Below are 25,973 nucleotides of genomic sequence, written 5' to 3'. Positions count from 1 at the left end.
TGTTATCTCAGTCTCTAAAGTTTTACTACTCAGGCAACAAAGCTGCTGCGAACTCTGCCCAAAAATGTAGGCTTCAATGCTCCCAGGGTATAATAGCATCACAGAGACCTATATCCATAAGCTGAATCTCACCGGGTACTGCATCAGATATGTTTTTATAGTACCATTTTACCAGTATACATGAAAACTCCAGACTTTTTCAGTGTTACTCGGAGTCTTGAGCAAAAATGTAGCAAATAAAACCCACACATCTGATCTGTGTTAAAAATGGAAGCTTGATGTTTTTGTCCTGGCCCACATCTGCACTTTTCTAATATGATAAGAGCAGACAGAACTATTCTGGATTTATTAGGCAGAGCTAAATCTGGCTGAATTGAGGTTTTGATGGCACTTTTGTACTGGGAAACATTGGGGCCTAAATTTCATCAGTGGATGCAAAGCATTTTTACTTGCCTTTTATTTATGCCATCTCAGGTCCATGCTTTTGTGTCACTGTGACACCTGACATGCCGAGTCCTGACTCTGTGTGTGTCTGAAAGGTAAAGGTGGAAGAAAAAAGTCACTTCCTATGTCATTAGTATAATTTGCAGGCCTGAGACTAGAGACACTGTGCCCTGTGAGGGAACGAGAAGACGCTCCCGCTTGCCTCCCATAGGAACGATAATGGCCGCTTCTTTACGTGTGCGCTAAACTGCACCCCAGCCCACCCTGGCCTTGATACAACTACTGAGCAAGAAGGAAAAAAAAGATGACAGCCAGAGAACGCTCGAAGAGTGGGGCTGAGCTGGGCGTGACTTTGTGTAAAGCCGAATGCGGAAGGAGAGGTGACGATGCTATCTATCCGCCCCCGCCTTCTCAATGTTGTCTCTTTACGGCTGAGGGCTCTCGCGAGATCACTATTGGCGCCGTGACCACTGTACGAGAGCGGTAGCGGCTAGTAAACGCTCTCTGAGGGTTGGTGATGGCTCTCGGTGGTGTTCGTTAGACCTGCCTGTGGCGATTCCCGCCAGTCTTTGCTTCGTGTTGTGCTGGCTTGGAGAGCTTATGGTTCTGTTTGTGTGATTACGGAGTACACTTGGGGAGTAGATGAGGATTGGGTCAGGTCTCCTTTACCTCTCTGCGCATTTCTGAGCGAGGCCTGCGGGCGGGGAGGCTTGTGCCTGTTCGGCGGGATTCAAAAAACCTGCTTCCATTGAGCTGAACAAAGAAGTGAGGGAATCTGTCCTGTCTTCCGTTATCACACGCTTGGAGAGCAAGACTTCTCCTTCACCGTGGGTGGCTGAGCTCGTGAAAGACGCACACCATGTGGATCCAAGTTCGTACCATAGACGGCACTGAGACCCATACTATTGATGATCTGAGCCGTCTCACCAAGATTGAATGTTTGCGGGAGAAGATCCAGAAGACCTTCTGTGTGAGCCCTGACCGCCAGCGCCTCTTCTACAGGGGCAAGCAGGTGAGGTGGAGACCTAGTGGGTAGGGATGGAGGGGAGCTTCTCTTTTATGTCATCTTCCCCTTCTGATGTTCTGTTCTCTGTGACTGCATGCAAAGCTCCTTATCCCCTCCCATACTGGGATCTCTTGTTTTGGTTTTCTCTCCCCTCGCTGAGCCTAGGAGGTGTTGAGGGGCAAGGAGGGAAGACAAGCTGCCTGGCGTGACAAAAGGCTCTGGACCCAACTCTGGTTTCTTTCTATACTTTTCCTCCCCACTCCCCACAGTAGTGAGCAGGTACTAATGAGGTCCCTTTGTGTTTTTCTCGCCCCCCCCCCCCCCCCAACCGAGGGAGGCTCCTTCAGTTTATCGCACCTATAGTGACAGAGCAGACAATGGGGTATGAAGGGGAGGAAATCCCTTGCTTTACTTTTTTGACCAGGCAAGAGAATGCAGGTGTTTTCCTTGGGTTCCTGCCCTCTCGATGCCCCATCTGGGTATAAGGAAAACATTTTCTGTGTGTGCGTTGCAAGTGGTTTCCAAGGCCTAGGTGCCACATCACAGACTAAGGGTTTTCAGGGACTGTGGACTCTGAACTCTTTCCATCCACCAGAAGAGGACAGACAGAGGTCTCATTAGAATCCTTCCTGGAGGTGGGCTTTGGACTATGCCCAGGCACAGCGGCAGCCTGCATCTCCTTGCACTCCCGAGTGCCCTTGTATTGAAGTTGTGCATGAGTTTAGCATTCTAGTCCTTTTAGGTGCTGCAAACAGCTTTTTACAGAGAAGGATGTCAGTTGTAGGTGATATCTCAAGAAGTGCTTAATCTACACCTGGTTCCAATGATAGTGGAGATCACTGGTTAAAAGTTTTTTTCTGTGATATTTTCTCACCTTATCAGTGTGGGGCACATCTCTATCCAAAGAGATTGTCTTGGGCTGTATTTTTGCTGATGAAAGGTGTAATGTCTTTTAAGCTGCTTTAAATAAATATGTACAGTGTTTGAGTATTAGAGTGAGGCGTAAGTATTATGTTAGGGGGGAAAAAGGAGTATCTGATGTGTTGTATTTTTAGGGAGCTTGACTCTTAAGATGAGACTTTTTACTATAAATGAGCATAGCAATGCTAGCTTAAGCTGAGCAATGTAAGATGGGGCAAGATTTCTGTCCTGTAACAAATGAAGCACATACCTGTATGAACAAGAATAACTGTGAGAAATAACAGTTTGCTATCACTAAGAGGTGATCATTCATGACCAGAGTGTGAACTTGCACTCTGAAATGTACTTAAAACCAGAAGGAAACAAATAGGTTTTGTGTCATGTTGGTTATGTTTTGCACAATCTTGTTACTGCCCAACAAGGCACATAAGGGCCAGGTTTTGTGAGGGTATGTCAAAGCAGATGGCTGCAGACAAACCCATGCTGCTCAGATGAAGTCGGATACAAACAGCATCGGTCTTGAAGTGTGAGTCAGCATATGTATGTGTTCTTGTATATTGTTAAGGATCTCATCACAGATCACTAATGGGAGTGTTTAGAAGCTTGATAATTCAGTTTAAAACAAAATTTGACTAGGCTGATGTACATTAACCACATTTTGTGGTAATGTCTAACTTTTTACTTATTACTACATATTTAAAGCAGGCAGTTCTTAACAAACATATTGTGCGTGTAAGTCAGTTGTGAGTATGCAGTACCATGAAGTTGATAGCATGTAATCCTCAGTGGTCTTAGTCATAAGGTGATCAGGCTCCAGAGCTCTGACAAGAGAAGCTGGAACAGAAGTAGGTGACTTGACTGTTGTCTGTCATCCCTCCCCTCCCCATTTCTGATCTTGTAGTTCTGTAAGATGTTTGGGTTTCTAGACAGACAGTTCTTAGCCTTTGGCTTCTGTCCCTGGTCTATGTACTGCCCAGTGCTGGGGGTGTGTGGGGCACCAGAGGCAGGGACTAATTTCCCAGTAGTAGACACCTAATGCCAAGCTCTGGTTCACTCAGCTAGTTCTCATACCAAGTTGATAACAAGCCTCTGTGTGATCTTGCAGTTCACATAAAGCATGTGGTCTGTTACTACCAATGCAATACTGTTCTTCCTGGGTACAATAATACTTACATGTTTACTAATTATGCTATATAATTGTGTTTGAGTTTAAAACAGGCTGATATTAATTAAATCCTGCTTAGCGTGCTTCTACTTTTGTGAGTGCACAAGGTCTCTTCTCTGGCTATTTGTGGAAAACAGTTTACTTGAGAAGTAGAGAAAATGAGCCTGACTTCTGATTCTCGAAGTAGACTGTCAGAGGTCAAACAAATTAGTTATCTGTATTTCAGCCATTACGTTAGTATGGCATGTTTTAATTTCAAAAGTGGAATAACAAGATCTTATAGCTGAACTAGTCTGCATGGATGGGTGATAGTTTAGGGCACAGTTGGGATCATCAGTAAAGCTAGCTAGAGTTGTAGAGTCTTCATTAAGTTTGACTTTTTTTTTTTTTTTTTAATCTTCATAATGAGTTCTAAAACTTCCTTGATTTAGGTTTGGTTGATCTGGTAGCTGTTCTCATGGTACTTGCAACTAGAAGGGGGAAACTGAGGATTGCTCCCATACATTTAAAACTGGATGTAGAGGAAATACTAGCAGAGCGATATGTAAACCACTGCTGTAAGAGTCTCAGGGATGTGATGGAGATGTACAGGTGTAATGGAAACAGAAAGCAATGCTTTGTGCTAAAGGAATAAACTGTGAGGGGTTAGTCCTGAGATGGACTTAACCCCCCCTGTACATGATCTGGCTGGGATGGAGTTAACTTTCTTCATAGCAGGCTTGTATGGTATTGTACTTTGGTTTTGTGACCAAAGCAGTGTTGATAACACACAGGTGTTTTGGCTATTGCTGAGTGTTAATTGCACAGCATCAAGATCTTCTGTTTCCCGCTCTGTACCTGCAGCAAGTAGGCTGGGTGTGTGCAAGCAGTTTGGAGGAGACACTGCTGGGACAGCTGAGCCAAACTGACCAAAGGGATATTCCATGCCACATGACATTGTGCTGGGCAATAAAAGCTCAGGGGAAGAGGAGGAAGGGGTGGGGGATGTTTGTGGTTATGACATTTGTCTTCCCAAGCAACCTTTATTTGTACTGCAGCCCTGCTTTCCAAGAAGTGGTTGGATATCTGCCTGCTGATGGGAGTTAGTGAATGAATTCTTCTTTTTGCTTGGCTTGTGTGCACAGCTTTTGCTTCACCTTTTAAACTGTATCTCGATGCACAAGTTTTCTCACCGTGGGAAAATCACTTGGAGGGTGGAAACTATAGAAAACTGGGACCTAATAGAAGTTGTAGTATTATAACAACCTTTTTAGGGAAAAATACAGTTGCCACTTTCTCAGATGGTTGGCATGCATGGAATCTACTCCACCATGGTTCCCTAGGCAACACAACCTGCTATCCTAGAGGAGCAATGGAGGGTGGAGTGGAGACACCTCTCCAGGCTCTGCTGTACTCCCTGCAGGACTGGGAACTTGATGATACCATACAGCCAATAAGCTGCATAGCATCTGTCAAATGGAAAATATATGAGATGATGTCTGTTGCTGGGCCAACAACTGTGGTGAAACTATTCTCCTCTAGATGAACCTTGCTCATTATAATCTCGTTATAATACTAACACACACCTCCATCCCAAAGTTACCCATCTGTAAGGCACGACCACCCCTCACCGAGCATGCACTTTGTATTTCTTATAAACTATGTCTTTAAATGAAAGCGAGAGAAGTTTACACCAATCAATAATGAAAGAATGTATAACTAGACTCGCTTAAGCTCCACCTGAGAGTAAAGAAGAGTATAAAATTGAATGAATGAGGGGGGAAGTTAGGGAAGACTCCATCGTAACTTCTGGGATCAGTCAACAGATTGAACCTGTCTTCTCCCCCATAGGGATGCCTATTGGGTAACAAGTTTGTCTTATGCGTGCTAAATAACTAACTCACACTAGCTGTTATTAGTGATTATAATTTAGTTGTATGTAGTTTGGTTACATATAATTTCAAGTTTGTTCTTGCAGACAGTCCCTATCACCGGCAATCATGAATCTTAACTTGTCACGATTTTATAATAGTGTTATTCCATAAACTGTTAGTGTGAGTCCTTTGTGGGTGCTAGTGGTTGCCAGCAGTGGTAACACATTTAAACAAAGTGGGAAGACCTGCTGAGGGGTCCCCCTGATGCTATTGGCATGTTTCCCTGAACAAGGCAGTAGAATTGCCCTCCGATCCAGTGGGACTGTTCAGTGAAAGGTCCCTGTAACGTGACGCTGACAGACTGGTTGGGCACAAGGGTCTTGGCTTTCCTGGGGCGCTAATAGACAGATCAAACACCTGGGGTTGAGAGGATTTCCCCCCACCCTTTCATGTGACACTCACCTTCTACTTTCTCCCTGTCCTGTAGGAGAGGGGAGTGAGTGAGCAGCTGTGTGGGTACTTGGCTGCTGGACAGGGTCAACCCATTATGTGACAATACAGGCTGAGGAGTGACTGGTTGGGTAGCAGCGCTGCAGAAAAGGACGTGGGGGTCCTGCTAGACAGCAAGCTGAACACGAGCCAGCAGTGTGCCCTGGCAGCAAAGGCGGCCAACAGCATTCTGGGCTGTGTCAACAGGAGCATAGGCAATAGTTTGAGGGAAGTGACTATTTCCCTTTACTCAGTGCTTGTTAGATCATATCTAAAATATTATGTCTGGTTTAGGTCCCTTAATGCAAGGAAGATGCTGACAAGCTGGCATTAGCCCAGTGGAGGGCTGTCAAGATGTGCTCTGTGAGGAGAGGCTGGGGAAGGCTTGTTCAGTCAGGTGAAGGAAAAGCTTGATGGGGGACGGTGGTGGTGGCAGCTAATAGCAGCCTTTCAATACCTACAAGGAGGTTCGTAGGACCTCTTAGCATGATCTCCACCCCCCCCACCCCCCCACCCCCAAAGAAAAGCACAGTCATGCTCCAGTATAAATAAAGCTGATTAAGGTTCTCAACTACAGAGGTGTGAGATATATTATGTTGGAGAGCATTCAACTTGCTCTTGAACTGATCATTGTCAATACTGATGGGAAAACAGGGAGAAAAATGGAGATCTAGAGCTGTTTCTTTCTAAGTGGAGACCTGTGGGATCTTTGGGGTTTGAAGACAGCTAGGAGAAATAGACCTGTACTAGGATGCTTGGTCTGGAGAATTAGATCTATGGCAGTGGAGGGCTTCATGTTGAGATCAAGGGTGAATTATTAAAACCAACAAAACTTGAAATCAATACTTCAAGTTTTCAAATTTTTTTTATCCTCAACCAGAATAATACTGAATATGCTTCTGTGTAAAGTAAATGTATGTTCCTTTACCTTTAATCTCACATGCCAAAGTGCAATATTTTTGTTGATCTCTGTAATAAAAAATTCTCATTGATGCCATTAGTTTAGAGGCTTAGTTAGCTGCTTCAGCAAATGAAGGCATCATTTAAAAAATAGGATCTGATTTATGTGAATACATCAGTGCAAAAGCTGGTGATGAGAAATCCCTGCAAATCCCACTGAGTTTACTGTACAAAGCCTCTACTCTAGCACATCTGTCATAGGTTCTGAAATTTGCTTGTACCACAGATTTAAAAAATAAAAAATGCCTTTGTACCCTCACTCCAGCTCAAAACTAGTTTTATGTTCCCAGTCACCAGATTCTCTACAAGAAACCTCTATGTGAAACACAGACCTGTCATCTCATGCATAAATATTACTTTTAAAACAAAATTTAAACAATTCAAGCACCAGAATTTGCTCCCATGAAACACTTGTTTAGACTTCAATGGAAGGAAGTGAATATGAGTAGAGTAGTTTTTAAAGAAAATATTAACTTATATTTTACATAGCAAAACAAGTACAGAAAAATCCAATGCATAGTTTCCTTTCCTTGGAGATAGGGATTCCAAGTTTCATAAAGTCAAGATAAAGTTAATACTTCACAGGAATTTGTGAATAAAAGAAAAAAAACAACCACCCTCAGGATATTCATTATATCTGACTGAAAGACGTTATGGCTTTTAAATATTTATTTCCTTGGTTGCAATATTGAACTTGCTCTCTTTGATTCCAAGTTTCTTCAACAAAATTATTTGTTTATACACACCAAATCATAACATATGATGTCCTCAAAATAATATCAGAAGCACTTACTCATCATACTTGATATGATAAATAGCTTCTTCATCGGTGTCCATGCAGTCTGAGTAAGATGTGGATGGTGTACTGTCCAAATAATTTGCATTCTCTCTAGAATGATCTTGACTTAAGTTTCCATTAGTCCTTTTGTAAGAATTGCCACTCTTTACTTGAGCTTTACCGTTCTTTTGTCCTTTTGTTGCTCGAGTAACATTTTCTATATGAGCTTCAAACCAGGCTCCAATGCTGACATCACGGGCATCCACCAATTCATTTATCTAAAAGGAAAATTTGATAATGAATATTTATTTCCTATGATCCTGGTTAAGAACAGAAAGGAAAACTGGCTAAACTATTTAACTGTCAGTGAAAAACTTCTACACTGTTAATTTCAACTGGTTTGGGCTTGGGTAAGTTAGAGCAATGTTCGGTCATTAAAGTGTTGTGCTTCAAGCATTTTATTCTTCTAATCTTAATAAGATCTGTTATGAACACAATTTGTAAAATAAAATAGAATTTAAAGTTGAGTCTGATTTTTTTTTTTTTTACCTGCAAATTAGCTTAATCTCTCTTTCCACTGAACTTTTTCTTCAGGTAATTTTTCCTTATGACTAAAATAAGCATGTATACTTAAAATATTAGCCCACAACCAGATTTTAAGATTTCCCTGGACTTCCAAATTAGAATTATTACTTAACCCTGATTCTTTTTGACCTGCACTGCTGATGAATCCTTTGATATTTGAGAAAGGAGGGGGGAGGGAAATGGGCTCTCCAAGTCTAACAAGGCTGCTATCATAACCAATCGAGTCTGGTGCTTCCATCATTTTTTTGACTGTAAGAAATGGGAGTATCTCGTGACTCTTCTCCTTTCTGTGCTCACAATAGTGCTGGTAGTAAGTTATGAAACTACTCTGTTGTAGAGCATGTTTCATTCATTCATTATCCTCACAGATTTTCTCAAGCCTTCAACTAATTACATGCATATTACTCCAACAGTACAGGGGTTTTCCTGTGATTAGAGTTAAACCACTGAGGTATACATTGCTTCAGTTACGCAGTCATTCTTTTAACTACTGTAGTGTATAAACAGTTATTTTCTTTGAAATATTAACTGGAATAAAAAAAGTAGTAACCCCCCCCCACCCCACTTAAGGAACACATTTGTTCGTTGCACATCAAGTATAAGAAAACATTATTGCAATAGAACTGTTATGGAGTCATACCAAGTGAAGAAGGCATATGGAAGAGAACTCTAAGATGAAAAATTTAAAGTAAATTCTAAAAATGCTCTGAATAAGTTCAATTACTGTAAAATCAAATTGGGGGAACTACTTTTCATGCTCATTTTGGAAATAATATTTTAACAGGAATATTTCACAGATGTATTTTTAGTTTTACTTTATTTGCAAAGCATCCTTTTATTCTAATTTTTTTTACATAAAGAAGAGAATTTACCTTATAAAGACCATCTAAATGTCCCTTAAACAAACAAAAAAACCCCAAAAAACCCCACACCAAAAAAAACCCCAGAAAAACTGAGCCCAAAAGATAACACATTGACATAGTGGCCAACCTCAGGGCATGAATAAACTTGTTTTACCACACTGTGATGCATACAAGAGAATTGTGCATTTCCAAAATGTTTAATAAGCAGCCTCTGTACTGATACATAGATAGAACAATTATAAAACTCATTTTTCTGGGATAAATTTATAAGGCTGAATTGCTTCAGGGGCTGTATTATGTGTTTACAGTTTTTTAAAATGAGGACAGCTTAATTTGCTACAGATGCGTATGGTTTAATTTATAGCCTTAATCAAGCAGCAAGACAGTGACAGAGATGGATATTTATTCCTACTACACTCAAACACCAGCATCTATAAACAAAACAACATGAATTAATTTAATTATCAGTATCTTAACTGAATCAATCATTAGGTAATTTGAAGTATAAACAAAAGCAATTCCTAAACTAACAAATTTACTGAGAGATAGAGGGTGAAAGGTAAGAATATAATGAATAAAGTACATATCATAGTGAGCTTATTTTTTCTTACTTTTCACATGCTTCCTTGAAAGAAAAAAAAACCATATAAAAAAAATCAAACTCCCCCCCCCCCCCCCCCCCCATGTAAAAACCTGGCATCCAAGTTAAATCTTTATTCTCAACTCCCACAGTATTAAAAGTATACCTTTTAAAAAAGTAAAATTATAATAAAAAAATGAAAGCTCTGCCTTGTTTTAAGTCACTCTGTTGACTAATTTTGAACATAAGGAGCAGGTATTTCTAGAAGGAAACCTCAGGAAAACGTCCCTATGTAACCTTAGGCATTTCAGTTAGTTCTAGCTTTAAAGTGAATTGCAACTTCCTCCTCCTGAAAATGCAGTTGAGACACAGATGTTATTGAGGTTTCCCCATCTGCAGCTACTTCTTGAGACTAGCTACTAAGATAACAAAGAAGCCATGTTATTCAAGCCGAAAAAACATTAGAGCCAGAAAGAAGTCTCCTGTGATCGTTCCTCCCAAATGCATCTTTCTGTACTGTGATGCTCACACTTGGACAATAGACTTCCCAGCCTTGTAGAGAATAAAGGCAAATAATTATGAGTATAAACCCTTGAGGACTATATCACAGTTATTTTATATACCATCCTATTTATACCTGATGAACTAAAGATGTAGACAATAGCAGAGGGGTTCAAAGAAAAACTAAGGCATTCAGTAGAAGAATGTTAATCAAAGCCTTTCTAATCTGTAACTCTGTTATGAAAATAATTTTAATTGGTAAATCAATATGGACACTTTAAGCTTAAAGGCAGCCAATGATACAGAGCGCTTTAAACTAGACTTAGCAGGGGAAGGGGATGGATGCGGTTTTGAGGAACAGAGAAGAGCCACGGGCTTTTGATGTATTAGGAACAAACAGGGAAACGCCTCAAAGGAATTAGGGCTTGTCCCGCTAAAAAGGTGACAAGGTAGGTAGCCCAGCTGAAGTGCCTCAATACCAATGCACGCAGCATGGCTAACAAGCAGGAGGAGCTGGAAGCCTCTGTGCGGCTAGAAAGCTATGATCTGATTGTTACCACTGAAATGTGGTGGGACGAATTGCACGACTGGAGCGCTGGAATCCATGGCTATAAACTGTTCAGAAGGGAAAGGCAGGGAATGAGGGGTGGGGGGTTTGCCCTCTATGTAAAGGAATGGAATGACGGCACAGAGCTGTCTTTGAAAAACAGCAACAAACAGGTTGAGAGCTTACGGGTAAAAATTAGGGCCCAAGCCAACAAAGGAAACCTTGTGGCTGGTGTTTACTACAGGCCGCCTGATCAAGGGGAGCCTGTTGACAAAGCGTTCTTACTTCAACTATGGGAAGCATCACGCTCGCAGGCTCTGATCCTGCTGGGGGACTTCAATCACCCTGACGTATGCTGGAAGAGCAGCACAGCAAGCTGTAAGCGGTCCAGGAGACTCTTGGAGTGTGTTGAGGACAATTTCTTAATCAAGGTCTCTCCAAGGGATGTGAAGAATAACAAGAAGGGCTTCTACAGGTACGTTGGCCAGAAAAGGAAGACAAAAGAAATTGTACACACCCCGATCCCCACTCCCCAATAAATAGGACAGGATATCTCGTGACAACTGACATGGAGAAGGCAGAGGTACTCAACAATTTTTTTGCCTCAGTTTTCCCCGACTCTTCCCACATCTTTCGGGTCCCTGAATCTCAAGGCAGGCACTGGGGGAATGAAGTCCCACCCATCATGGGGGAAGATCAGGTTCAAGGCCACCTGAGGAACCTGAACATACACAAGTCCATGGGACGTGACGAGATACATCCCGGGGTCCTGAGGGAATTGGCTGATGTAGTTGCCAAGCCATTCCCCACGATATTTGAAAAGTCATGTCAGGTGAAGTCCCCAGTGACTGGAGAAAAGGGAAACATCACACCCATTTTAAAAATGTAGGCCCTGGGAACTACCGACCAGTCAGCCGCACCTCTGTGCCTGGTCAAAATGATGTAACAGATCCTCCTGGAAGTTATGATGAAGCATATGGAAAACAGAGATGTGATTAGGGACAGCCAACATTGCTTCCCCAAGGGCAAATCATGTCAGACTAGTCTGGTGGCCTTCTACGATGGAGTGACTGCATCGGTGGACAAGGGAAGAGCTACTGATGTCATCTACCTGGAGTTCTGTAAGGCCTTTGACGTATTCCCCCACAACATCTTTGTCACTAAATCGGAGAGAGGTGGGTTTGATGGATGGACTCTTAGATGGATAAGGAACTGGCTGGATGGCCGCATCCAAAGAGTTATATTCAATGGCTCAGTGTCCAAGTGGAAACCAGTAACGAGTGATGTCCCTCAAGGGTCCGTACTTTTATGATTGCTTCTCCATTTTGTTCTAACAGACAACACAGCAAGTTTGCAAAGAAATAAATAGGGTAAAACTAGAAAACCTCCCTGTGGCTTCAAATTCCCAATTGGCTTTATCTTTCTACAGGAAACCATTTCCGGCTCAGGGGTAAACTTATTTGAGAATACACAAAATGTTGCCAGCATTGCATCTGAGTATATGAACCCTCCTGAAATCTGCAACACTGGGTATCCCAGTGCAGAGACACTTTCAGTGATTCTATAGGAGTCAGCTTGGACAGAGCCCAGTTAAGAAGTTCTGCTTTGACACTGCCCCCAAGGTACTCCTACAAAATGAGATTATCCAATATGGGTAATTTCTCAAGCCTGTCAAGGTCCCTCTGGATGACATCCCTTCCCCCTAGTGAATCAACTGCATCACTCAGCTTGGTGTCATCTGCAAACATGCTGAGGGTGCACTCAGTCTCACTATGTCATGGATGAAGATATTAAATAGTATTGGTCCCAGTACAGACCCCTGAGGAACACCACTCGTTACTGTTTTCCTTTTGGACATTGAGCTGTTGACTATAACTCTTTGGATGCAGCCATCCTGCCAGTTCCTTATCCATCTAAGCCAAGATCTGAAAGTAATGAGCAAGAGAGATTACATTTGGTGGTGGGTTCACCTTGGCTGGCTGCCAGACTCTCTCACTCCCTCTCCTCAACAGGATGGGGGGAGAAAATAAGATAAAAAAGCTCATGGGTTGAGATAAGGACAGGGAGATCATTTACCAGTTACTGTTGTGGCCAAAACAGACTCGACTCTGGGAAAATTAATTTATTTTACTGCCAATTAAAATAGAGTAGGATGGTGAAAAACAAAGACAAAAACTAAAACACCTTCCCCCTGCTCCCCCTTCTTCCCAGGCTCACTCTTTTTGTTCCCAATTATTCTATCTCCTCCCACCCTGAGCAGCACAGGGGGGAGATGGGGAACATAGGGTTGCGGTCAGTCTCTGCTGCTCCTTCCTCCTCATGCTTTTCCCCTGCTCCAGCGTGGGTCCTCTCCATAGACTACAGTCCTTCAGGAAAAGACTGCTCCAGCATGGGCTCTCCACAGGTTTGTGGTTATGACATTTTTCTTCCCGAGCAACCATTACACATGCTGAGGCCCTGTTTTCCAGGAAGTGGCAGGACATCTGCCTGCCAATGGGAAGTAGTGAATAAATTCCCCTTTTTGCTTTGCTTGTGCATGTGGCTTTTGCTTTCCCTATTTAACTGTTGTTATCTCTATCTAGAAATCTTCTCGCCTTCCTTTGTGTAGATGCTCACATGCCCAAGAACCGCATCACTGAGGAACATCAAAACAACAAGCAGGTAGACCAGGCTGCCAGAATTGGAGTGACTCAGGTGAACCTGGGCTGAGAAAGTAAGAGTGAGCTATTCATAGCTTGGAGGGCCTATGACACATCAGGATATCTAGGGAGGGGTGCAATGTACAGATGAGCTTGTGATTGAGGGGTGGACCTGACTGTTGAGGCCATCACACAGGTCACCCATGAATGCAAAACACGTACCGCAATGAAGCAAGCCACATGAGTAAAGCGTCCCTGGAATAGCGGGCGGTGGCTGGCATATCAATATGTCAATTGCCTATACTGCCACAAACTTGCCAAGGCAAGTGCTGCGTGGAAGCAACTACTGGGTGGCTAGAAACATACACTGTAAACCATGCCACTGCTCAAAACACCATCCTGGGCCTTGAAAGGCCAGTTCTGTGGCAACAGGACACCCCAGAAAGAATCGAGTCAGACAATGGGACTCATTTCCAAAACAACCTCATAGACTCCTGGGCCAAGAAACACAGCCTTGACTGGGTGTATCACATCCCCTATCACCCACAAACCTCTAGAAAGATTGAATGATATCATGGACTGTTAAAGACTGTGTTGAGAGCATTGGGCGCTGGGGCACAGAAGCACTGGGATGTAAAATTAGAAGCTACTTTGGCTAGTTAACACCAGAGGATCTGATAACTGACCTAGTCCTGCCCAAATACAGCCCCTACATATGGTGGGAGGAGATAAGACCCCTGTAGTGCACATAGGGAAGTGGCTGGGAAAGGCAGTGTGGGTTGCTCCTCCCATGGGAAAAGGAAAACCCATTTGTGGGATTGTCTTTGCTCGAGGACCTGGGTGTACTTGGTGGGTAACGCAGAAGGATGGGGAAACCCATGCACCCACCACCATACACAAAATCATCCATTCCTTCACGTGGCACATCCACCTTTAAATAACAGTAACTCAATGTTTAGCAGATTCTTAGGCCAATTGTCACAGAGTTATCTTAAAATATCATTTTACAATGAATTAGTGTTCTATTCTCTGCCCAAGTAATATTTTTTTTTTAAAAATCAGTCTTCTTTACAGGAGTATTCTATAGCTATAGACTATTCTATGGCTAGTAATGCCACATTTAAATCTGCAAGTAGAACACCAGAGAGGAGACTGCTGCAAGCATGCTTCTCTAATGATTTAAAAGGTGTAAAGCACTGTGTGGTATTCACCAGTAATGATACTCAGGGCAAGAATATCTGTTTCTGGTATGAGCAAAAAACCAAGTTCCTAGAATATCAGCAAATGTGCAAACTCAGAGCAAGTCAATTAATCTGCAACAGCGCCCATCTTTGGGGACAAAAACCTGAAAATTATCAAAAAATAAATTACATGCTCAAGTTATTACGCTACCCGATTTAACAGTAACTTATTTGTATATCCCTACCCATCGTTATTGCTTCATTAAGATTTAAAAGAATAACATAAGTTGGAAGACAATCAGTACTTGAGGTGCTCTACTTTGTTATAGGAGGAGAGAAAAGCTACAAGAAGGTGTGGTTTCTTGAAGTACACACACTATACTCAAGTTAACATTACAAGGGGCTCGTAACGAGTAAGGTTACATTCTCATAGCCAGCTACTGCAAGGAAGCAGCTATACCCACAACATAGTACCACTTTCTCCAGCATACCCTTCCCTCTGCAATTAAGATAACACCTTCTGGTCTGCTCCAACTTTCCAAGTTGTACTAAAGGAATGTCAGATACAGAAAATTCAGGATATAGCCCCAGGTCTATATATGAACAAACAAGGACAATCTGTGCACATTCAAAGGAAATTAATAGAATAGATGCTTTAAATCCTTGCTGAACACAATATTACTTATGAAAAAATTCTTCTTCCCAGTAGTCATTTCCTACATCACCAGAATTCATGAAAGCATTACTGAAATGAGTCACAAATCATCCTTCAGACAAATTAAGTATTCAACCTAAAAACCTGGCAATTTTCATCAAAAGAAGTACTGCAATTTGCCTCTGAAACAGCTTTGGGGAATGGGTGAACAGCAAGTCCCCCAATCAGCTTGATAGGACATTCAATCCAACAACAATTTAGATAGCAGATTGAGAAAAACTTTGCTCAAAGACAGCTCCCCCAAAATGAGGGTGCCTAGGCAAAGTATTAAACTAAAAGATATACATTTGGTAAATAATCTTACATGATATTTTTAAGAACATTTGTCGCCAGTTCATTATTTACATTTATGAAGTTGACAGGCAAATAATTAGTCAAGCTGTATTTCATATAAGTCAATAATGACTCTCTAAAGGGATATTAGAATATGTACTAAAGCAAGAGTAACTTGCTTTAGAGCAAGAATAACGTATTTTTTTTATTTCACTAGCTCTTCTAACTCCAGTAATTTAGAAAACAGTCAAGTTACCTTAGTAAATGTCACTCCCATTTTTTCTTCCTGTTTAGCATGCTTCTAAAACTTAGGGCCTCATTAATATCTTTTGATTGATGCACCACCAATAAACAGCTACACCTGGTGCATCTGTCATCACTCTTTCAGTATACTGAGCATCTACAAGTACAAAAAAAAAAGATGACATCTTCCAAACACATAGAAATTCCTAGCCTCTACAAAGCATGCAATGATTTTGTTATTTAGTTGCTCCTTAGGGAGTGCAGCAGCCCAGAACACTGCAAACAGAGGTGCAGCCACTCACTAGCAGGGGCAGTTTGTGGCGCAAAGCACCTGGGATGCTGCAGGGGCTGCTCTCAGTTTGCACGGCAGTTTGCACACAGAAAGGCTGACTCCTCATTAGGGAGGATCCGGCTCACAGAGAGCAGCAGATACTAACAACACGGCTGTGGTGCAGAGGGGACGCTGAGGACTGCATGGAGCTGCTTGGAGATTGCGCAGTGATGGTCTCAACATAAAGCAGGGCACGCTCCCTAGCACTGACTGGTGATAATGCCCTTGGCACACTGGAGGCCTTGATCCAAACAGAGTTGGGGTGGGGTGGGAGGATGCCACTTCCCAGATCTCGGGCTGCAGAGTGCGCCTGGGGCCTCTCTGTGGGACTAGGGGCAGTGGTGGCATCTCCTGTGAGAGAGGTGCTCTGGTTGAGGTGCTGAGCGAAGGAGGTGCAGGAAGAGGTGAGCAGGCTGCAAATCATCAGGGAGGACAATGAGGAGATTGACAGGGTCTTTGCAGAAACTCTGCAGAGACAACAGCCTGAGCCACACAGAGCAAGGAAGGAGGGACAGCTAGAGGCCATGGTCAAACAGGTAGCTGAGGGTGGCTGTCAAGGTGGAGAAGGCTGGAAGCTTGTGACTTTTGGCAAATGGAAGAAAGGTTCCTGCTCCACCTGCAGACTTGCAACTGCCCTGAGTATAGTGCCCTGGGCACTGGTGAGGACAAACAAGACCCTTCAGGGTATGCATCAGAGTCAGCTGAGCCCAAACCTTATGTCTGCACAAAGGGAAAAAGGAAAGGGACCCTCTCCTGTGGGGGACAGAGGCACCTACCTGCTGACCCAAACTGATGTCTTGGGAGGCTTTTTGCTTGCCAGGGGCCAGGATACGGGATGTTGCAAAGGGACTGCCAAGGCTTGTCTGGCCCTCAGACTATTACCATGTGGGCACCAATGTTACTGCCAGGGATAACCTGGAGTATTTCCACAAGTGACTACAGAACTCTGGGGGTGAGGGTGAAGGGCATGGGGACCCAGCTGGTATTCTCCTCCATACTGCCAGTAAGGAGGAAAGGCTCAGGTAGAAGTGGACTCATCCAGTGGGTCAAGACCTGGCTGTGTGGCTGGTGTCACAGGCAGGGCTTTGGCTCCTATGGCCATGGGACCCTCTTTGAGGAGTGAGGGCTACTGAGCAAGGATGGGATACATCTGACAAAGTGGGGCAAGAGTGTTTTTGCAAACAGGCTTGCTAACCGAGTGATGCGGGCTTTAAAGTAGATATGCCGGGGGAGGGTTTCCGTAACCTGAAGAGAAGTGAAGGCACAAGGGGCAGAACAAACATATCTGGGGGACAGCATGACAAGGGAGGCTCTCACACTTGCCCTGTAAAAGCAGCATGACTTGGGGCCCATCTCAAATGCCTGAACAGAAATGCGTGTAGCATGGGGAACAAGCAGGAGGAATTAGAAGTCTGTACACAGTTGCAGAGCTATGACCTCATTGGGATTATGGAGACGTGGTGGGATAGCTCTCCTGATTGGAGTGCTCCAGTGGAGGGATACATGCTCTTCAGGAAAGATAGGGTGGGCAGGCGAGGAGGAGGGGTTGAGCTCTACACAAAGGAGCGGCTTGAATGCATGGAGCTTTACCTTAGGACAGGTGACAAAGCAATTGAAAGCTTGCGGGTAAGGATTAGAAGACAGACTGGCACAGGTGATGCTGTACTAGATGTCTGCTACAGACCTGATCAAGAAGAAGAGGTAGATGAAGCCTTCTTTAGGCAGCTGGAGAAAGCTTCACAGTCACAGGCCCTGGCACTCATGCGGGACTTCAACCACCCCAGTATCTACTGGAAGGACAATACAGCAGGGTGCAAGCAATCCAGGAGACTTCTGGAGAGTATGGAAGACTATTTCTTGATGAGGGTGATCAATGAACCAACTAGGGAAAACGCACTGTTGGACCTGCTACTCACAAACAAGGAAGAACCGGTTGATGGTGTGAAGGCTGAGGGCAGCCTTGGCTGCAGCGACCACGAGACTGTGTAGTTTAAGATCCTGAGAGGCGTGATCAAGACAAACAGCAGAATTACAGCCCTGGACTTCAGAAGAGCAGACTTTGGCCTGTTCAAGGACCAGCTTGGCAGGATCCAATGAGAAATTGCCCTGGAGGGCAAGGGTGCCCGGGAGAGCAGGTTGATCTTCAAGGACAAACTCCTCAGAGCACAAGAACGGTCCATTTGCAATGTGCAGGAAGTTGAGCAAGTGTGGCAGAAGGCCAGCATGGATGAGCAGACAGCTCCTGACCGTGCTCAGACACAAAAAAGAAGTACACAGGAGGTAGAAGCAGGGGCATGCTACTTGGGAGGGATATAGAGACCGTGTGCACAAATAGAAATGCAGTCAGGAAAGCCAAAGCTCAGCTGGAGTTGAAGCTAGCAAGGGAGGTGAAGGGCAACAAGAAAGTTTTTTTTTAAGTAAATCAGTAGCAAAATGAAGACTAAGGAAAGCATGAGCTCATTGTTCAATGGGGCAGGGGATCTCGTGGCAAGCGACAGGGAAAAAGCTGAGGTACTCAGATGCCCTTTTTGCCTCATTTTTCACAGTAAGGTATGCCCTCAGGCCTCCCAGTTCCCTGAGAATCCTAGCAGAGTGTGTGGGGGTGAAGCGGTAGCCACAGTGGAGGAAGAAAGCCTTAGGAATCACTTAACCCACTTGGACATACGCAAGCCCAATGGGATCAGATGGCATGCATCTGGGGGTGCTGAAGGATCTGGCCAGTGTCACTGTGAGGCTGCTCTCTATCATCTGTGAAAAGTCATGTAACAATTGGAAGAGGTTCCTCATGACTGGAAAAAGGCAGATATCACACCCATCTTCAAGAAGGAGGATCCAAGGAACTACAGGCCAGCCAGCCTCACCTCAGTCCCTGGAAAGGTTATGGAGCAAATCCTCTTAGAAGCCATTTCTAAACACATGAAGGACAGGAAGGTGACTGGGAGCAGCCAAAATGGCTTTACCAAGGGCAAATCATGCCTTACCAACCTCATTGCTTTCTATGACGTGGTGACTGGTTCTGTTGACAAGGGGAGGGGAGGGGATGTTGTGTACCTTGACTGAAGAAAGGCTTTTGGCACACTCTCTCGCAGTCTCCTTTCCACCAAATTGGTATGATATGGGCTGGATAAGTGGGTGATAAGACGGGTGGAAAATTGACAGGACTGCTGGGCTCAAAGAGTTTTGATCAGTGGTGCAAAGTCCAGCTGGGGTCCAGTAACTAGTAGGGTCCCTCAGAGATCAGTACTGGAACCAATACTGTTTAATGTCTTCATTAACAACCTGGATGAGGGGACAAAGTGCACTCTTGGCAAGTTTGCAGATGACACCAAATTGGGGGGAGCAGTCAATGTGCTGGAGGGCAGGGCTGACCTTCAGAGAGACCTGGACAGGCTGGAGAAATGGGCTGACAGGTACTTCATGATGTTCAACAGAAACAAATGCCAAGTCCCACACCTGGGCTGGAATAACCCTGTGCAACAGTACAGGCTGGAGGCTGACTGCCTAGGAAGCAGCTCTGCAGAAAAGGACCTGGAGTTCCTGGTGGACAACAAGTTGAACATGAGCCAACAGTGTGCCCTTGCAGCAAAGGAGGCCAACAGCATCTTGAGCTGTATTAGTAACAGTGCAGCCAGCAGTTCCAGGGAAGTGATCCTTTCCATCTCTTGTCTTGGCACTTGTGAGACCTTATCTGGAGTAGTGTCCACTTTTGGTCGGTCCCCAGTACAAGAAAGACATGGGCGTACTGGAGCAAGCCCAGTTCCTTTGTGTGCCTGGACATGGCTTCCAGGAGGATTTGCTCCCCAACCTTCCCAGATTGACCAGTCTTCATCTCCTTGGATTCTCCTTCTTGAAGATGGGTGTGATGTTTGCCTTTTTCCAGTCATCAGGAACCCTCAGGGTCATCTTGTCTGGTTCCATGGACTTGTGTATGTCCAGTTGGCTGAAGTGCCCCCTAACTCAGTCTTCCTCTACCGTGAGTAATACTTCCCTGCCCCAGAGTCTGCCACTAGGCTCAGGGATCTGAGAGACCTGAGGGCCAACCTTACGGAGCTCCTTAGTCTTTTTGATGTCCTTAGCTATTAGATTACGTGCTCCAGTGAGCAGTGGGCAATGTGTTTTCCTTAGCTGATGCTGTACTTGTAGAAGGCCTTCTTGTTGCCCTTTACATTTCTTGCTAGTTCCAACTCCAGCCAAGCTTTGGCTTTCCTAACTAAATCCTTGCATGTGTCTCCATATTCCTCCTGGGTAGCCATTCCCTGCTCCCACCTTCTGTGTACTTCCTTTTTGTCTTTGAGCTCAGTCAGGAATCCCCTGTTCATCTATGCTGGCCTTCCGCCACACTTGCTCGACTTCCTGCATGTCTGAGTGGATTATTCTTGTGCTTTGAGGAGGTTGTCTTTCTGAGGATCAACCAGACCTCCTGAGCCCTTTGATCCCTTAGGACAGTCTCTCATAGTATCCTGCCAAACAGGTCCTTTAACAAGCTGAAATCTGCTCTCCTGAAGTCCAGGGTTGTAATTTTGCTGTGTGCCTTGCTCACTTCTTTCAGGATCTTCAACTTCATCCTCATCGTGGCTGCTGCCAAGGGTGCCATTGACCTTTATGTCCCCAACCTGTTCTTTGTTTGTGGGTGACAGGCCCAAGATCTTCCCCTAGTTGGCTTGTTATCTCCATCAAGAGCTTGTATTCAACACACTCTAAAAAATTCCTCGATCGTTTTTTGTCCTTTCATGTTGCCTTTCCATCAGATATTGGTGTTAGATATTGGTTAGAAAAAAAAAACGGTCAAAGTCCCTCATGAGTACCAGGGCCTGTGATTGTGTGGGCTTTTTCCAGTTGCATAAAGAAGGCTTCCTCTACTTCCTCTTGATCAGGTGGTCTATAGCAGCCATCTCTCCAGTGTCGTGGTTTAACCCTGGCTGGCAACTAGGCACCACACAGCTGCTTGCTCAATCCCCACCCAGTGGGATGGTAAAAGTGAGAAAACTCGTGGGTCGAGATAAAGACAGTTTAACAGGTAAAGCAAAAACTGCGTGCACGAGCAAAAAGCAAAATAAGGAATTCACTCACTACTTCCCATCAGCAGGCAGGTGTTTAGCCATTTCCAGGAAAGCAGGGCTCCATCATGCATAACAGATACTTAGGAAGATACACCCTGTAATTCTGAATGTCGTGTGTCCCCCCCTTCCTTCTTCTTCCCCCAGCTTTATATGCTGAGCATGACATCATATGGTATGAAATATCCCTTTGGTCAGTTGGGGTCACCTGTCCGGGCTCTGTCCCCTCCCAACTTCTTGTGCACCCCCAGCCCACTGTCCTGGTTTCGGCTGGGATAGAGTTAATTTTTTTCTTAGTAGCTAGTGCAGTGCTGTGTTTTGGATTTGGTGTAAAACCAATGCTGATGGCACACTGATGATTTTAGTTATTGCTGGGTAGTTTTTGTGCTAGGTCAAGGACTTTTTAGCATCTCGGGCCTTGCCAGCGAGAGGGCTGGAGGGGCACAGGAAGTTGGGAGGGGACACAGCCGGGTCAGCTGACCTGAACTAGCCAAAGAGATATTCCATAACATGGGATGGCATGCTTGGTATATAAATGGGGGGCTCTGTGTAAATGGGGGGCTCTGTGTGTGTGTGTGTGTGTGTGTGTGTGTGTTGGCTGTGGCCTGCAGATTGTTGCTCGGGGACTGGCTGGGGATCGGTCAGCCAGTGGTGAGCAGTTGTATTGTGCATCACGAGCTTTCTTTTCTCCCTTCCCTTTGGATTTCATTCCTCTCCCCTTCCCCCTCCTTTCCATTATAACTGTTGTTGTTGTTATTATTATTTTATCTCAATTATTAAACTGTTCTTATCTCAACCCTCGAGTTTTACATTCCTTTCCAATTCTCCTCCCCACTCCCCTGGGTGAGGACAGAGTGAGCGAATGGCTGCATGGTACTTAGTTGCTGGCTGGGGTTAAACCATGACAGTCCTTTTTGGTGCCCAACGTGGGGCTCGAAGGGTTGAGATAACAACAGGTCCAACCAGACTGTGTTAGAATTAAATTGTTGTCAGTATTCATTGGACTGGGTTAATAATCATCGGCCGCAATGCCGACTTCCCTGCTCTTGAAGTTACTGCCCACGGTCTCAGGGTTGCGTTATTTAATTTACTTGCAGTAAGTGTTCCCCATTGTGCTGTTTGTTCTCCTTGGGACCTGGGCTAAAGTTATCATAGTGTTGTACTATATAGTACTGGTTTATGATATGATGCACTCGCTGGTCGTAAAACTAATCTGGTCTGTGTATGCGGTGTTGTTGTCACCCCTGTGTGTCGGGTGGCCCCTGGGGGGAGGGGAATGCCAACAACTGCACCTTTGGCTTTTTTTTCCCAGAGAGTCAGCCTATGGGTGGGGTAGACACCTCCCCCTTCTCCCCAGGGCTAATTACTGAAGCAGTTAGGAGTTTTGGAAATCTGAATATCTTTGGTCTATTGGAGGCACCGTAGCGCAGGTCCTGACCCTATTGCTAGGAATAATGAATGTGGTTTTCACCTCCTGGTCCTGGTGGAGATTTAAGCGACTAATTGTAACTACTCTAGCCTCCATGGCAGAAACAGCAGCTGCTCCAGCATCACCTGAGGCTACTCCAGCCCCCACCGCAGGTGCTGCGGCTGCTCCAGCCCCTGTGGCGGGCACTGCAGCTACCTTGGCCCCCGCACCGAGTGATGCAGAAGACCAGCCCATGTCAGTATCAGTGGCTCCTATACATAAGAAGAAATGGAAACAGAAGCAGCTCATTTGGGAAAGGGGGAGGATGAAGCAGGGACATCACAGGATCAGGATGAAGGCGGCGAACAAGAGGTAACCTCTCAATCCCTATCCCTGAATGAACTGTGGGATATGCGGAAAGATTATGCCCGTCAATCAGGTGAACACCTGGGTGCTTCGATGCTGGGATAATGGGGCTAATAGTGTAGAGTTGGAGGGTAGGGAAACCAAGCAGCTGGGAACACTTTCTAAAGAAGGGGACATTGACAAGGCAATTGGAAAAGGAACGGAAACCCTCAGCCTCTCAAAGCAACTCCTGTCAAGCGTTAAGGTATCCCTACAAGGAGGATATTACACATCGCCCAGGCAAGTGGACTGCAATAGAGAAAAGTATCCAGTACTTGAGGGAATTAACCATCAAAGGGATGATTTATTATGACCAGGATGATCCACAGTCACCCACGGATCCCAATGAAGTTCTGTGCACACGACCCATGTGGAGGAAATTGGTACAGAGCATATACCATCATCATATGCACACTTATTGGCAATAATGGGTTGGAAAGATGACACACCACCAACGGTGGATGAAGTGGTTCGCCGTCTCCAGTACTATGAAGACAGCGTCTCTACCTCCATCATCTCAGCTGTGGAGAGGCTGGTCCAGCAACTCGACGAGGATATATCCTACTCTCGACCTGTACAGACCCACATCTCAGCTATCAACCGTAGACGCTCTTCTGTTTGGGAGGGAGTATACAGAAGATACGCACCATGAGGTACCCTGTGGTTTGACCTGCAGGACCACGGAGGGGACATGAGGAGGTGGGATAGAAAACCTACCTCAACACTGGAGGCACGAGTGCGTTGAATTACAAGGATAAACAATCATAAATAAGGATTCTTCCAGGAAGGTTGCTGCTCCAGTCTCCAGAGAACAGCTACCCAGACAGAGTGACAGGGCTGGCTTTACTCTTGATCCTGTGAAAAAGAATCCTAATCTATTCTGGCAAGATATAAGTCTGCAGAACTACTACATGCTACATCCATTTCGCACCACTTGCCGTCCCGGTGGGCAACCCTACGACCAGGATTAGGGGGACCCTGCCTCCAGTCAGGTGGAGGACAGGGATAACCAGGTTTACTGGACTCTGTGAATATGATGGCCTGGCACATCAGACCCACAGGAATATAAAGCTCTAGTAGGTACTGGTGCACAGTGTACTCTACTGCCATCAAGCTATGAAGGGGCAGAACCAATTAGTATTTCTGGAGTGACAGAGGGATCTCAACAGCTAAGTGTATTGGAGGCTAGAATAGGCGTGACTTGGAACGAGTGGCAAAAACATCCCATTGTGACCTGCCCAGAGGCTCCATGTATCCTCGGCATAGACTATATCAGGAGAGGGTATTTCAAGGATCTGAAAGGGTATCGGTGGGCTTTCTGTATAGCTGCCTTGGAAACGGAGGAAATTAAGCAGCTGTCTACTTTGCCTGGCCTTTCAGAAGACCCGTCTGTGGTGGGGTTACGGAAAGTCGAAGAACAGCAGGCGCTGATTGCTACTACAGCGGTGCACTGGCAGCAATACCGTACCAACCGAGACTCCCTGATTCCCATCCATAAGCTGATTCGCTGACTAGAGAGGCAAAGAGTGATTGGCAAGACCCGTTCGCCCTTTAATACCCCATATGGCCAGTGCAAAATTCTAACAGAGAATGGAGACTAACAGTGGACTATCGTGGCCTGAATGAAGTCACGCCGCTGTTGAGTGCTGCTGTACCAGACATGTTAGAACTTGAATATGAACTGGAATCAAAGGCAGCCAAGTGGTATGCCACCACTGATATCGCAAATGCATTTTTCTCAATCCCTTTGGTGGCAGAGTTCAGGCCACAGTTTGCTTTGATTTGGAGGGGCATCCAGAACACCTGGAATCGACTGCCCCAGGGGTGGAAACACAGCCCTACCATCTGCCATGGACTGGTCCAGGCTGCACTGGAACAGGATGAAGACCCTGAACCATCTGCAACACATTGATGACATCATCGTATGGGGCAATAAAGCAGAAGAAGTTTTTGAGAAAGGGGAGAAAATAATCCAAATCCTTCTGAAAGCTGGTTTTGCCATAAACCAAAGTAACGTCAAGGGACCCACACAGGAGATCTAGGTTTTGGGAATAAAATGTCAAGATGGACCTCGTGAAATCCCAATGGATGTGATCACCAGAATAACAGCTATGTCTCCATCAACTCATAAGAAAGAAACTCAGGCTTTCTTAGGTGTTGTGGGTTTCTGGAGAATGCACATTCCAAATTACAGTCTGATTGTAAGCCCTCTCTATCGAGTGACCCGAAAGAAGAGTGATTTTAAATGGGGCTCTGAGCAACGACAAGCCTTTGAACAAATTAAACGGGAGACAGTTGAAGCAGTAGCCCTTGGGCCAGTACAGACAGGGCAAGAGGCAAAGAATGTGCTCTACACTGCAGCCATGGAGAACGGCCCTACCTGGAGCCTCTGGCAGAAAGCACCGGGGGAGACTCGAGGTCGACCCTTGGGCTTTTGGAGTGGGCGTTATAGAGGATCTGAGGCCCACTGTACTCCAACTGAAAAAGAGATACTGGCAGCTTATGAAGGGGTTTGAGCTGCTTCAGAAGCGATTGGTAGTGAACCGCAGCTCCTTCTGGTGCCCCGTTTGCCAGCGCTGGGCTGGATGTTTAAAGGGAGGGTTTCCTCTATACATCACACAACTGATGCTACGTGGAGTAAGTGGGTCACGCTGATTACAGAACGAGCTCAAATAGGAAATCCCAGTCATCCAGGTAACTTGGAAATTATTAAGGACTGGCCGGAAGGTAAAGATTTTGGAATGACACCAGAGGAAGAGGTGACACGTTCTGAAGAAGCCCCATTGTATATAATGAACTGCCAGAACATGAGAAGCAATATGCCTTATTTACTGATGGGTCCTGCCGTATTGTAGGAAAGTGTCGGAGGTGGAAGGTGGCTGTATGGAGTCCCCTACGACAAGTTGCATAAACTGGTGAGGGAGAAGGTGAATCTTTTTGCAGAGGTAAAAGCTATCCAGCTGGCTTTAGACATTGCTGAATGAGAACAATGGCCAATACTTTACCTCTATATTGACTCATGGGTGGTG

The 25,973-nt window shown here is 44.9% G+C and overlaps 1 protein-coding gene across 3 annotated transcripts in view; it reads left to right on the top strand.

Annotated features, from left to right (window-relative positions):
- The first annotated feature begins 895 nt into the window (after positions 1-895).
- Positions 896-25,973, top strand: part of LOC129783150 (E3 ubiquitin-protein ligase UHRF2-like) — a 169,526-nt gene continuing 144,448 nt past the window's right edge. For all 3 annotated transcript variants that reach the window (XM_055792986.1, XM_055792985.1, XM_055792982.1), the window contains exon 1: positions 896-1,456. In XM_055792986.1, the coding sequence (XP_055648961.1) occupies positions 1,304-1,456 (153 nt within the window). In that variant the 5' untranslated portion in view covers positions 896-1,303. The remainder of the gene's footprint in view (positions 1,457-25,973) is intronic.

The sequence above is a fragment of the Falco peregrinus genome, chromosome W (genome assembly GCF_023634155.1).
Source record: "Falco peregrinus isolate bFalPer1 chromosome W, bFalPer1.pri, whole genome shotgun sequence".
Lineage (NCBI taxonomy): Eukaryota > Metazoa > Chordata > Aves > Falconiformes > Falconidae > Falco > Falco peregrinus.
The sequence above is the reverse complement of the archived record's forward strand: the minus strand, read 5'-3'. Positions and strand labels throughout refer to the sequence as shown.